This window comes from Nyctereutes procyonoides, unplaced genomic scaffold (genome assembly GCF_905146905.1).
Source record: "Nyctereutes procyonoides isolate TBG_1078 unplaced genomic scaffold, NYPRO_anot_genome, whole genome shotgun sequence".
Taxonomy (NCBI): domain Eukaryota; kingdom Metazoa; phylum Chordata; class Mammalia; order Carnivora; family Canidae; genus Nyctereutes; species Nyctereutes procyonoides.
In genome coordinates, this window is record NW_026575047.1 from 44,941,107 (window position 1) to 44,955,929 (window position 14,823).

Consider the following 14,823-nt stretch of genomic DNA (forward strand, 5'->3'; position numbering starts at 1 on the left):
AATTTATGTCTGGTATTTTGCCCCCCCCCACATGTCTTGTATCTTTTTTGTTTCTATTTCTCCTTTACTGCCTTTTTTGTTTCAACAATTATTTTTAGTGTGTCATTTTAATTATGCTGTTAATTGATTTTTTTAAAGTATTTTCTTACTGGTTGCTGGGGCTTTTAGTGTGCATCTCATCACAGTCTTCAGATTAATGCTCACCTACTTCTGGTAAAATAGAGCTTTTCTCCAGTATGGCTTCATGAAGTGTAAACTCAAGAATACAGTGATAAATTTATTGCTTTATTCAGGCTTGTCTTTTAAGGAAATTGAGAAAAGAGAAAAATGTACTTACATAGTCTTTCATATTGCACATTTATTTTATTATTTCCAGTGATTTTTATTTCTTCTTGTGGATTCAGCTTGCCATTAGGTATTATTTCTTTTTAGCCTAAACGACTTCTTTAGTATTTCTTGTAAGGCAGACCAACTAGCAACAAATTCTGTGTTTTCATTTGTTTGTGACTGTCCTTCTTTCACTTTTATTTTTCAAGGATAGTTTAAGACTTCAGAAGATGGGTAGAGAAACTTGACCACTCTGACTGTGCTGGCCTCACTACAGTAGTTAGTAGAATAGGCTTAAACTATTTCCTGTGTTTGCAGGCATCCTGTTGATGGGGGTGTGCTTCTGGGAGTGGGGGGCCCCCTGGACACACCTCCTTCCTCTGCCTTCTCTCAGAGCAGTGTTTCTCATTTCTCATCCTCAGCACTATTAACATTGAGCTGGATAATTCTTTTTTGTCAGGGGCTGTCCTTTGTATTAGAAGGTGTTTAGCAGCATCCCTGGCCACTACTTCACATGCCAGTAGCTGCCCCCTTTCTCAGTTACAGTAACCAAAAATGTCTCCAGGCCTTCCCAGGAGGCAGATTCATCACCAGTCAAGAAACACCGTTCTCTAGGAGATTCCTTTTCCTGTGATGTTTCACCCATCCCCGCCTCATTGCTGCTGTCTTGTCTGTCCTGTTGTTGCTCACCTGGGTCTTCTGTCCTTTCTGCAGAGCTCTGTGAGTGGATACTGGCCTAAGGATGGAGGCAGTTGCCTTCTTTTTTTCTAATCTGATTTTTAGTTTCAGAGGTAGAATTTAGTGATTCATTAGTTGCATACAACACGCAGTGCTCATTACTTCAAGTGCTCTCCTTAATTTAATGCTCATCATCCAATTACCCCATCCTCTCCACCCGCCAGGCCCTCTTCTTTTTTTTTAAACATTCTGCTGTACATTCTGTAATGAATAACCTATTCATCATGTATTAGTAGAAGGCTGTGTTTTTATAAAGTGTGCTTTTCAAAGGTACAAGTGTTGTAAAACAGATAATGTATAAAAGTTCAGAACTAGTCAAGATTTTCAATTATTTGTTACATTTTTTAAGAGTTTATTTATTCACGAGAGACAGAGAGAGGCACAGATACACGCAGAAGAAGAAAGCAGGCTCCATGCAGGGAGCCTGACATGGGACTCGATCCGGGGTTGCCAGGATCATACCCTAGGCTGAAGGTAGTGCTAAACTGCTAAGCCACCTGGGTTACCTGGTTTTCAATTATTTGTTATTAATCTTTGTTTTCTGAAATGAAGAATTTTCATGTGTATTTAAATTTTTCATATTAGATCTTTTTGGTACACCGGAAGTACCATATATATGGAAGTACCAGTGGTTTAGCACCGCCTGCAGCCTGGGGTGTGATCTGGAGACCTGGGATTGAGTTCCGCATCGGGCTTCCTGCATGGAGCCTGCTTCTTCCTCTGCCTGTGTCTCTGCCTCTCTCTCTCTCTCTCTGAATAAATAAATAAATCTTAAAAAAAAATGCAAGTGTGTGTGTGTGTGTGTGTGTGTGTGTGTGTGTGTGTGTAAGAGAGCTTTTTCTCTTGAAAACTTTGTTTTTAAAATACTGTCATTTTCAAACATTTTTTAAAAGATTGTTTTCCACAAATGTGCATATAACTCCATTAGTTGAGTTAAGATTTAACCTTTGTTTCTGCTTGAGCTTTGCTGGGCGGGTGACCAAATCCTGTGCAGTATTTTCCCCATCCTTACCAGTAGTTTCTTAGGTTCCAGATGGTTTTGTGGGACCACTTAGTCCTTTCAAAGAAATGATCCATTGAAGAAGTATTAGTGGATAGAAAAGAATTAAGTTTGGTCAGATAACTTTTGAACCTTCACCTCCTTGATTATGACAGGCCATCATTTTTTAAATTCAGAAGTTAGTTCTCATTTTAGCCAACTGAAATGCTATTTCCTTTCCTGCATGGTGGCTTTGACCAGACTACCACCATTTTTATAAATCTGACCACTACCCTTATTGTAAATATATGCCAATCAATTAGTTTGTATGTACTATTTGGCAAAGCACAGGGCTTGGTAGGTAATAAAGGTAGAAAAAGATAAGGCAAGCCCGAAAAATTGAGTTTATAATCACTTGCAAAGTGTACTGCATACCCATTCCACAAAATAACTTGATAGAGCATATTTTAGAGACGTGACCGTTTCATGTAAGAAATGGTTTTTGTTTTGCTTTGCTTTTGTTTCTGCTGTCTAGGCCAGTCTGAATTTTTTTTTTGTACCTTTCCCTTCACATATTTATCACATGACTTCTAACATACAATTTTCACTGCTCTGATTTAATTTTCTTTGTTATTCCTCAGTAGATAGAGTGAACTTCTATTTTCTAAAACCCCAAGGTCTAGAAAATTGAAGTAACCAAAATTGCCCCTACTTTCGTGAGAGACCTATGTGAGACCTATGTACGCAAGTTAACAACAGGGATATATCTAAAATAATCTCTAGGTCATGGCATGATGCCATTTTTAAGTTCACTGCTGTAGCCCTATATCTTTTATGTATGTAGTATTTTAAGTTGACAGTTCTATTGCAGCGAACAGCAAACTTTTTCATACGGGACCTGATAAGAAAGATTTCCAGCTTGTAGGCATTATGGTCTCAGTTACAGCTACTCATCTCTGCTGTTTAGAGAAAAAGCAGCCATAGACCATTCATAAACCATTCAGCATGTATATAAAGAAATAGTGTGTCATATTAACTTTAAGTTTAGTAAGAATACACTAGGCAGGTGAAAGTATTTGTTGCCTGAAACAGTAGGGGAAGTAAATCTTGTAAATAAGGTTTGTATTTAAGTTTTTAGACTAATATAATAGTAATTCATGATAATGAGTGTTAAGTAAATTGAAACATTTTCTTGAAACTGTCTCCCATCTTTTCAGAGAATAGCTTGATATAGTGATAGTCCCTGTTTTCCAGTCGTTTCATACATTTTGTGGGTGACCTGCCAACCCTAGCATTGAGATAGTTCAGTTGGCATTGTTCCTTTTAATCCTCTTACTATTTTTTTTTTATTTTTTTATTTTTTTTTTATTTACGATAGTCCTACACAGAGAGAGAGAGAGGCAGAGACACAGGCAGAGGGAGAAGCAGGCTCCATGCACTGGGAGCCTGACGTGGGATTCGATCCCGGGTCTCCAGGATCGCGCCCTGGGCCAAAGGCAGGCGCCAAACCGCTGCGCCACCCAGGGATCCCTACCCTAAAAGTTCTTTTTGTCCACTTCCCTAAGGGTGGCTATTTTGCGTGTTACCAGGCGTTACTGAGGCTGGTGTAGACCTACCTCCCAGTACCTGATATAATGCAAGGCCATTTATCCGTTCAGAAATGGCAGCAGACTCTGTTGATGCCATTGTAGTCTCTGGGGGCACTGGCATCTGTGCTCTGACTTTCCATCTCCTCAGAGGGCAGATGCTTATTGAGTCCTCCAGAGCTCTAGATAATGTTGAGCTATTCTGTCTTCTGGGGTGTGATTGACCTCAGCAGAGGAGGGCCACCTGGTGTCAGAAGGCAGACTGGGAAGCAGTGACTGATTGAGCTTTCAGTTCTAGCCTTCTTCCGTGGCCTGCTCTCCCCTGTGGAGCATCCATCCTTATGCACATAGGACCCAGCTGGTTCTTCCAAGTGCTTCCCTGGCTTTCTAGTGTTAGAACAATGCACATTTTTTTTTTCAATTCTCATGAAAGAAGTTTCTTTCTTTCTTTCTTTTTTTTGTTTTGTTTTGTTTTGTTTTGTTTTTGAAAGAAATCTGTTCACAGTGTCCTATTCTGGACTTCTGCCATAGGTCTTTTAGTAAATCAGAGATGATTGAATTAAGATTTAAACAAGAGAAACCTTTGTCTATTGAGTTGAGGCAGAATTACTATGGTGACAGGTTTTAAAATTTATTAGTAAAACTTCCGTCCCCAAGTTCTAATGCTATTAAAGTGGCATCACTCATATTGCTATTCTTGTTTGGGGGCCATGGTCTTGTTTACTGTTATCATAATTCATTATTTTTTTTCATCTATAAACTGTGAAGATTATTGATGAAAATTATGTAATAAACTTTCACCTTTGAGTAGTGACAGCTGTAATATTGCCACTAATTCTCTTACCTCTGAATTTGTTTTCCCAAGAAATTGCAGCTTTACAGATAGCTTACAGTTTTTTCTGCAGAATGTTACATGACAATAACTTGTCTATACTTACATACACATTGCATGTTCCACTAAAATATCTTGTGATTTCTAGACCCAGTCTGAGAATTGGAAACTTAATGTTACCCAATATAGACAGATGGAATTGATTCAGGTGGTCCCTTTCCTTTGTGTTTTCCTGTCTCTTGTGTTCACGAGTTAGTGACTGGTAAAATTTATATTAACTTATAGGAAAGAGTCTTTTTAAAAAAAATTTTTTTACGGATTTTTTTCCCATTTAGTTGATTAAAATTATAGTTTGAAAAAAAAATTTTTTTTTCCCCTTCCTGGTTGCTTCTGTAACAATTGCTGTCCTGTTTTTTTTCCAGGTTTGAATTCTGGGAAGATTTTGAAGAGGACCATGGGAAAGGGAGGGAGAATGGCTACCAGAGTCTCCATAAGGTGCTGGAGCCCTTCCTCCTCCGGAGAGTCAAAAAGGATGTGGAAAAATCCCTTCCTGCCAAAGTGGAACAGATCCTCAGGGTGGAGATGTCGGCTCTGCAGAAGCAGTATTACAAGTAAGCTGTCGGCTGGGTCACCCTGCAGTAGGATTAATACCCATACAAAGGGGCCATGAGGGGGGATCCCTGGGTGACTCAGCGGTTTAGCGCCTGCCTTCAGCCCAGGGCCTGATCCTGGAGACCCGGGATTGAGTCCCGCGTCGGGCTCCCGGCATGGAGCCTGCTTCTCTCTCTGCCTCTCTCTGTCTCTCTCTGTCTCTCTCTGTCTCTCTCTCTCTCTCTCTCTCTATCATAAATAAATAAATAAATCTTAAAACAAAACAAAAACAAAGGGGCCATGAGATAGACAGTTGACAAGCTGCTTTTTTCAGTGATGCCTAACAGATGTGAATAGCAATATATTCATGGTTAGAAAGAAGTTTTATTGTTTTTGCTTTTTTATTTGGATGAGAATTTTCACACAGCACTTTCCATTATGTAGGTGGTCTGAAGTATATGGTAAATCTTAGTGCTAATCCCCTCCAACAGGCAGGCATATTTCACTCACTAATCCATTTCTTCTCCACTGTTCTTTCAGTCATTTACCAAGGTTCTGCAATGTGTCAGGCATTCTGCTAGATACTGAGAGTATGAAGATGAGTGGAATGTGTTTCTGCCAGAAGTGTTGCTTAAGAGGAAAGACAGAATAGAGACAAGGATTTAAAACAGTGTTGTTTAATAACCGAGGCATATGCAGGGCTCTGTGAAAGTTCAGAAGGAAAAGTTCTCCATTATGTGCTGGAAGGGGAAGATGCTTTCCTTTCTGGCACTCCCAAGTGGCCCAGGCAGGTTGTGGACTTGGTTTGGGTTATGATGGGCAAAATATTGGGTTTAGGACAGGGAGTGGTAAATAATGTGCTTTAGTTTTGATGATTTAAAAGTTGAATCTGGAGTGATTGGAAATAATTACATGCTGTGAACATTATAGTCTTTTACAGTTAAAATGTAGTAGCCTTTCTAATATTCCCTGCTTGTTCTAAATGCAACTGAATAAAAACAAGATTGTAATTTTCAAAAATTACTGTCTGACCCTTTTGCCTAACAGTATATTGACTTTTAAAAATCTTTTTCTTAGGGGAAATCTAAGATATGTACAAAAATGGAATAAGAAGTAGTTACATACCCATAGTCCAGCTTCAGTTATTGACTCATGACCAGTCTCAGTTCACCTTGTCTTCTTTTGCATCCTCATGTCCACCCTTAGATCATTTAAAGCCTGTTTCAGGTACTTATCAATCAAATATTTCTGTATATCTCTAAAAGATGAACAGTGTTTTATGAGTTAACAGTGGTAACAACAAAACTGAGCTAATAGGTACAGAGAACAGAAAAATGGTTGCCAGAAGCTGAGGTGAGGGTGGGGGTGAGAGAAATGAGTGAAGGGGGTCAAAAGGTATAGACTTCCAGTTATAAATGAGTCAAGAGGATGTAACATGCAGCACGGAGGCTATGGTGATAATACTGTTGCATATTTGAAAGTTGTTGAGAGAGTAGATCTTTTTTTTTTTTTTAAGATTTCATTTATTTATTCATGAGAGACACTGAGAGAGAGAGGCAGAGACATAGGCAGAGGGAGAAGTAGGCTTCATGCAAGGAGCCCGATGGACTCCAGGATCACGCCCTGAGCCAAAGGCGTATGCTCAACTGCTGAGCCATGCAGGTGTCCCCCGAGTCTGTCTTCTGTGGATATTTTTTATAGCCTGGACTTAGCTGATTCCAGCTTCATGGCATTATTTAACATTTTTCTCTGAACCCTTCATATTTACAGATAAATGTAGAGGCTTGATTAGACTCTGATTCAATATGAGTATTTCATAGAATGCAAAGGTACATTCTTTCACAATAGGTTTATTGTCCTTTTTTGATATTAGCAAGTAATAGTATGCGTTGCCTAGATCATTAATTCATTAGGGATTACAAACTGGTGATATTTAAATTTTATTACTCTCTGTTTATTAGCTGGAATACTACAAAAAGAAACTTTACCGTATCAGGTGAGGAACAGTTCATTTAGGAAAGACAGAATAAATGCACGATTCTTCTTGATTTTTGGCATTTAAAAATCTATTATTATTATTATTATTATTTATTTTAATTTTTATTTATTTATGATAGGCACACAGTGAGAGAGAGAGAGGCAGAGACACAGGCAGAGGGAGAAGCAGGCTCCATGCACCGGGAGCCCGACGTGGGACTCGATCCCAGGCCTCCAGGATCGTGCCCTGGGCCAAAGGCAGGCGCTAAACCGCTGCGCCACCCAGGGATCCCAAAAATCTATTATTTTAAAATTATTTTTTTTAAAGATTTTATTCTTAAGTAATTTTTGCACTCAGCGTGGTGCTTGAATCTACAACCCCAAGATCAAGAGTTGCATGCTTTACCAACTAAGCCAGCCAGGTGCCTCTGTGGTTTTTAATTTTTAATTTTTTTCTGAAGATTGGATTTATTTATTTGAGAGAGAGAAATAGCAAGAGGGAACACAATCAGGGAGGAGAGGGAGAAGCAGCCTCCATGCTTAGCAGGGAGGCTGATGTGGGGTCTGATCCCAGACTCTAGGATCGTGATGTGAACGAAGGCAGATGCTTAACTGAATGAGCCACTCAGGTGCCCCACCTCACTTGTTTTTTAAATTGAGATGTATTTGACATATAATGTGAAAATGTAATGTGTACAACATGTTGCTCATATATGATACATTCATATGTAAGAAGATGATTGCCATTGTAGTGATAATTAAGCACCTCTATCACATCACATTACATAATGACCCTTTCTTTTTTTTTTTTTTTTGACCCTTTCTTTTTAATGGTTGGAATCTTTAAGTTCTAGTGTCTTAGCAAGGTTGATGATGATAATACAATATTGTCTGTATTCATTATACTGTGCATTAGATCTCTAGGGATTATTTACAGATTGTAGGTTCATACCCTTACTATCTGTCCCATTCCCCCATTTCCAGGTAACCACTATTTTACATTCTTTTTTTCTGAGTTTGGCTTTTTCAGATTCCACATATATGTGACATCATATAATACTTGTCTTTCTCATTCTGACTTATCTCACTTAGCATAGTATGCTCAAGTCCATTCATGTTGGAGTTTTGACATCTTTAAAAGAAACAATAGGTTATATCTACCCTTCTTCAAAGGTTTCGACCAGTAAGATTTGTTTTGGTATGATTATGAATTCATTGATAAGCATATTCGTGTTTCATTCTGTGATTGTTATTCTTTTTATACTGTGACCGTTATTCTTGATAGCTCCTTTTTTAACCTGGAGGAGCTCATTCAAGTCTGTTTTGAGCCTTTTTGACATAATCCTACTTGAAGCTCAGAGCTTTTTGCTTTCTGGAACAAATTGTTCACATTCATCTTGTAGTACATTTGTGCCCCATAGCAGGAGTCAGCCATATATCCAATAAGCTCTGTGTACTGTTTTATTAGAAAGTGAAATTTGGAGGCCTCAGGCTGGGTACTGGAGCTGTGACTTACAGCCACACTGGATATCACTGCCAGGCTTTTTCAGTGGACAGAATTTGGAAATTGTTTTTATTTTTATTTGTTTTAGGAAATCTGTTTTTAAAGATAATACATCTTTTTTTTTTTTTTTTCAGTGAAACAGTGAAACATAGATATTTTATTTGACCTTAATGGTCTTATCCCCATACCAAAAATTCCACATCTCAACTCCACCAATTTAATTAACATTGCACATATGGTCTTAGTAATGAATAATAGTGCCAGGATTACCATCAGCAGTGTGAATAACGAAAACAGGTTAAGGGTAAAATGATATTTTTTGGTTTGTTTTTAAAGGTATATTCCACTAGAAATGGATAAGAATCTTAAAGTACTTTGAGATAGTTTTCCTTTTTTTTTTTTCCAATATTTTATTTATTTGAGAGAGAGAGAGAGAGAGAGAATGAGTGAGGGAGGAGTAGAGGGAGAAATAGACTCCCTGCTCAGAGGAGTCTGGAGCCTGGTGTGGGACTCAATCCCAGGACTCTGGGATCGTGACCTGAGCTGAAGGCATACACTTAACCAACTGAGCCACCCAGGTGCCCTCGAGATAGTTTTTCTTTTCTTTACTTGTGGTTACGTTACCAGCTAGATACAATGGTTTATTTCATTTTAGTTTTATTTTTTAAAAGTTGGCTTTGCTTAATTTTGCTTCCTAATATTTTTCAATATTTGTAGAATTCCAAAGGCAAAGCTACAAAGCCTGCTATTCTTTCCTTGTCCTCTCATTCTAGTCCATCTTTCCCTAAGGTAATAATAATTATCAATTTAAATGCTTACTTTTCCTTTATTTTTTAGTTTTTAAAATATAAGCAAATACATTTTAACTTTTTTGCTGTTTCCTCCTCCTATATAGACAACATACTATACATGTTTTTCTTTACCTTACATTTTACACTTAATGATGTGGGCTGAAGAACACTCTCATTGTTTATAAAGATATTCTTGTTTCCTTTTTACATATGTATAGTATTTCATTGTGGATCTGTATCATAGTTTATTCAACCAGCCCCCTGGTGGTGGACATTTAGAGTGTTTCAAATACTTTACTCTTAGAAATAGCACTTAAAATCCTTGAACATTCTACTTTGAGAGAGTCCTAAAATTGGGATTGCTAACAGTGTAAAGAAATTCCATTGTTCAGGGAAAAAAAGCACTTGTAATATTTTAGAGTGGTTAAAACTTATGTGTGGATATATGTGAATACACATACATTTCTCCTTCCCTTTTGGAGATAAAACATAGTTACTGTGAGCATTTTATAGTGTAAAATGTCCTTTTATAGCAGTTTGTAAACGGGTACATAGCTTCCATCTGATGGTAATCTTAATGTAACTAATCTCTTATTAGCTTACTTCTATTTGTTTGTTGTGATAAAGAATGCTTCAGTGACTGTCCTTGTTTGACACGTGTGTGTGTGTGTGTGTGTGTGTGTGTGTGTATTTATTTCACGCTTGTTAGTTTGTGTTCAGATTGCAGTGCCCAGTAGAGCAGTGTTTTCCCAGAGGCTAACATTCTGAATCAGACCAAAGATGTGAGTGGTCCTAGGTAGGTGGTGGGAGATGCAAAATACCATATCCCTCTGTGCCTTTTTAACGGTCTTAGGTCTTTTCTGCTTTGGTTTTTCTGTTTCCAGTAACACAGCTCTCTCTCACAGTCTTCTGATGCCTCTGATTCTCTGTTTCTTCAAATTGAATGACATCATTATTTTGATTTATAGGTGGATCCTGACCAGAAACTATAAGGCTCTTGCCAAAGGGACAAGAGGCAGCACATCTGGTTTCCTGAATATTGTGATGGAGTTGAAAAAGTGCTGTAACCACTGCTACCTGATCAAGCCCCCCGAGGAGAATGAGCGAGATAACGGGCAGGAGGTTCTTCTGGTGTGTGGCCTCTGTATTTGTAATTAAATTCTCAAACACTGTGGTTTCTATAGATACTCTTTTCTTTCCTCCTTTGATGACTCTTCAAGGAGTGTCAAAAGAAGCTTTGAAAAGAGGTGAGAAAAGTTCACTAGGAAAAATATGGAAAGGATGTCACAGATGCCAGGTAAAGAGCATTTTGGGTATTGTCAGCCAGATGGCAGGGGGCTTCACCAAGCTGAAAGATGATTGTCAAAGTAGGAACTCTTAGCAGTTTTAAGGGCAGATTGAAGTATGGGTTTGAGTGTAATGATCAGAATGTCTTTTCAATCTGCAGTCCCTGATCAGGAGCAGTGGGAAGCTGATTCTCTTAGATAAACTGTTGACAAGGCTTCGAGAAAGGGGCAACAGAGTCCTAATCTTCTCCCAGATGGTCAGAATGTTGGACATCCTGGCTGAGTACCTGACGATCAAGCACTACCCTTTCCAGGTAAGGATGCTCAGTGATTGGAATCCCTCCTGGCTCCCTCCCTGCAGTTGTATGCTTTGCTTGCAGAATCATCCTAATGTTAGGAAACAAGTTTTTCAGCTAGAAACAAATTGAGATGAAGGTTCCACAAGGGTCTTTGTGTTTACTTCCATACCTTTCAGTAACCTATAATAAAAGTGGTCATGTGAGGTCCTTCAGGTTTTCAGGGGGTGGTACGGAGGTGGGTGATAGAGGAAAAGCAGACAAGAGTAAAGGCTGTGAGATGGTATCTTCCAGCTCCAAAATCTTGGTTAACACTATAGAGGAAGGAGGTGCGGGCCTAATTCCAGAAGCCTAAATCCTAGGAAGAGAAAGGCAGTAGTTCTGTGCGGTCACCCTGGAGAAAGCTGACCCTGGCTGTGAGGCTGGGAACTCAGCAGAGTGGTGCATGCGAGAGCTTGCTGGGCCCTGAAGGGGGTGGTGATGGTCCCCTCATCTCTGTGGGATTGTTACTGTGGCTTTTCATCTTCACTCAGTTGTCTCCTACAAGATAAGGGGGAAATGAGTTTCTTCAACACAGTATTTTTCTGGGTGTTAGAGTGTGTGAAACTTTTTTTTCTGATCTGTTTATGGACGTATCTGCTATTTTTCTTGACTTTTGGCATAGCATTTTTATAGTGCTTTGACTTTTAAGATTGGCTTAATATTTTTTCTTTGAGTGGCTGGACTTATGAACCTACTTCTGTAATTGTCTGGTATTGAAGAAAGCGAGGTTAGTGATTGTACTGGGAGATGGCCAAGCTTTCAACTCACTAATATTGTCTTTCAAAAATGCCCTGAAAGACACTGCTCTATCATAATATCTTTGTGTGGTCTTTCCGTAGTTATCTTAGAATATGGTTTGATACTGTGGTTATTTAAAAATGGACTAATAAAAGCCCAGCACACTGCAAAAAGATTATTGTCTCTCAATGCATCTGATCTCTGTGAGCTTTCAGGTCAAGCTAATCATTCGATACCACATAAAATAAGAATGCATTGGTTTTCTCTGTAGGGAATATTTGGCTGGGATCCACGAGAGTCTGTCATGTCTACTGTCTTCTATTAATGGGGATATTAAAAGGAAGGCATTTGGGTTTTCTGATATCCAATATAGGCTATGAATCTGCCATGTAAACATATCTTTGGGTTAAGGCTCTGAGTAGAGTTGGTAGTCAGAAAGAAGAGAGGGCCTTCCCAGGTGTGATTGACTTGTTTTTTGGTAGCTCTGGGTCTGGTCAGCAGAGCTCTGAGCTGGGGAGATATAGGTTCTTCTACAGCCTGTGTCCCCATCACTGGGCAGCTGACCTCATCTCTCAGGTCAGTTTTGCCTTCTGTAAAATGAGGTATTTTGTTCATCTCAAGATGTGACTGTAAGGGGAAGATGTGAAAATGTCTTTAAAGGGTAAGAAATAAACACTTTACATGTACAGCATACAGGTAGTGATTCTCAAGTGTCTATTTGACATGTGGTTTTCCTTGGTGATATTTGGAACCTAGAACTGACACATACTCAAAAGAGCTAGTAAATTCCAGAGGCTTTCTTAAATACGCACTTTGGCTACTTAAACACTTTGCTCTGATTTCAGAATGTAATTTTTGGAAAAGCTGGAATATATGACCAACTTAATTTTAACACTTTCAATGTTATGGCAGAATGTTTACAAACAAAATTGTGCAAATGAATTTTTGGTTTGTGTAGCACTTAATAACTGTGGGACTTGTGGTCACATTATTTAAAAAGGATCATTTTCTGCACAAGCTAAAATGACCAGTGGTCTGGTGACCTAATCTCTTCAGGACCTACAGATGTAGAAGCAAACATAGCTTCTGAGCATAGCTTGGGTTGCCATCATTCTCATTAGAGGTTCTAGCAGTCGTTCTGATCCTTGGGTAGACCTAGATAGTTTTTTGAGTCAGAAGCTTTTGACCTTGGGTTTGTAACCAGAGAGCTTGGGCAAGTAGAATATGCTGCTTAAGCAATGTCCCTTGCCAGCATGTTGCCAGTGCATTCCGGTTATTTTTACTAAGTGGGTGTTGGAGTGATAAAGGTTGCAAGTCTGGTGTTCTGAAAATAGCTGATCTGCCTACCTTATGATTTTCTTGTGGTTTATTTTTACAGCGTCTGGATGGTTCCATCAAGGGAGAAATCCGAAAACAGGCCCTGGACCACTTCAATGCAGATGGGTCTGAGGTACACCATACATGGCTTTGCTTTTTGGGCAGCGTGGGCTCTGTATCCAGGAGAAAGCCTTTCTGGCTTTAATGTATTTCATTTCAGAAACAGTTCACAGCAAAGTTCTCCTGCTTTGGGAAGGAAATGAGAAATCACTAATATAAAAGATGCCTCTTAATTTTGTTTGTTATTCCAGAAAAGCATATGCATGCTTGTTTATCTGCCCTGTCTGGATTAGTGACAGAGCAGTTCTAATAGCAACTGCGTATTCCATAGTGGCTTCCAGACATCAGATTTCTGACCTAGGAGAACAAACAGTAAGGCAAGAGTCAGGAAAGCTGGCCAGTAGAATTAATTTTGACATGTATGTTACATCAGAAGGTTCTGATCTGTACTTTTTTGGTGACTGAGGCATGCAAAGTACATTTACTGTATCTCAAATGTGTTGGATTACTGGTATGATCAATATAATTTATGGTCTATTGTCCAGCTTGGATTTGCATTCTAAAGTGATTTTAAGGCATATATAGAAGGGGTGCTTAACGAGAAGTGAGAAACCATGGTAAGATTGTAGTTCGTGCATATCAAGCTGTGAAGTGCTGTGGGATTTGAGAGAAGTGGGGGAGAAGAGGTTCAGCAGAGGTAACTCTGCAGCACTGTGTGTGGGTGAAGGCAGCAGTGGAGAGAGCCAGAAGTAACTAGTGTTTTGGAGAGAATGCTAGTGCTTCTGAAGCCTGGGCCACTACTTCATATAGATGGAACAGACTTCATGTTCTGCTTTCTGAGGGGCTTTAAAAACTCTGTACAGTCTGTTACTCCAAAATGGTATGCCTTCTGCCTCTAGAAATGGATGTGGTCCCAGTTAGACTATAGCATTCTGGCTTCTTTACCCTAAAATGTTAGCTGTACTTGAGGAGCTTTGGGCATGAATCTGGACAGAACTGAGGCTCTGAATGGCTCAGGAGAAGAGGAATTGGATTACTGAATACCGCTCACCCATTAATTCCCATTCCTTCTTTTTCTGTTTCCTTGAGTAAAATCATGATAATTTCAATACCTGCTTTGGGGAGGCTTGCATTTACTTGCATTTACTGCCTGGGGCATAGTGAGCACTCAGTAAATGCTAGGCTAGTGTATGATTTGGTATTTATTGAAACTAGTTTTGTGTTCCCTATTCTTAGTTTAAAAAATGGTATGAATGTTTCATATTACCCTTTCTTAGAGAAACACTATTAAAGCTGCCTTTATAATTCTCAATTCTCCACCTCATGACCATATATAGAATACAAGTTCTCTACCATTATTCTGCACATCTGAGCCTTTTTTAAGAAAAATTAAATACTTTATCATTGGGTGGAAATATATGCACCTTTAGAAAATTTAAAAGATAGTGAGTATAAAGAAGAAAAATCGCACAACCTACCCCCATCCCAGAAACAACTTGCTGTTCTTATCATTTGGATGTATTTCCATTCATACTAGATAAAACCAATTATCTGTATGTTCACCTAATTTGGGATCATTCTGCATATAGTTTTGTCACTTTTCATTTAGAATTCTGTGATCATTTTTCCCATGTCATTAAGGATTAAAAAAAATTTTAGTTTCTAAAGTTTTCTCATAGTTGTACCATTATTATTTAACCCAATGATTAAATTAAATCACTTATTTTGTTGTTTTGGGGTGTTGAAAGCATACGAGCAT

At 38.7% G+C, this 14,823-nt stretch overlaps 1 protein-coding gene across 4 annotated transcripts in view; it reads left to right on the forward strand.

Annotated features, from left to right (window-relative positions):
* Positions 1-14,823, forward strand: part of CHD2 (chromodomain helicase DNA binding protein 2) — a 121,088-nt gene that overhangs the window by 59,443 nt on the left and 46,822 nt on the right. For all 4 annotated transcript variants that reach the window (XM_055326039.1, XM_055326041.1, XM_055326040.1 and 1 more), the window contains 4 exons: positions 4,885-5,073; positions 10,294-10,456; positions 10,773-10,925; positions 13,066-13,137. In XM_055326039.1, the coding sequence (XP_055182014.1) occupies positions 4,885-5,073; positions 10,294-10,456; positions 10,773-10,925; positions 13,066-13,137 (577 nt within the window). The remainder of the gene's footprint in view (positions 1-4,884; positions 5,074-10,293; positions 10,457-10,772; positions 10,926-13,065; positions 13,138-14,823) is intronic.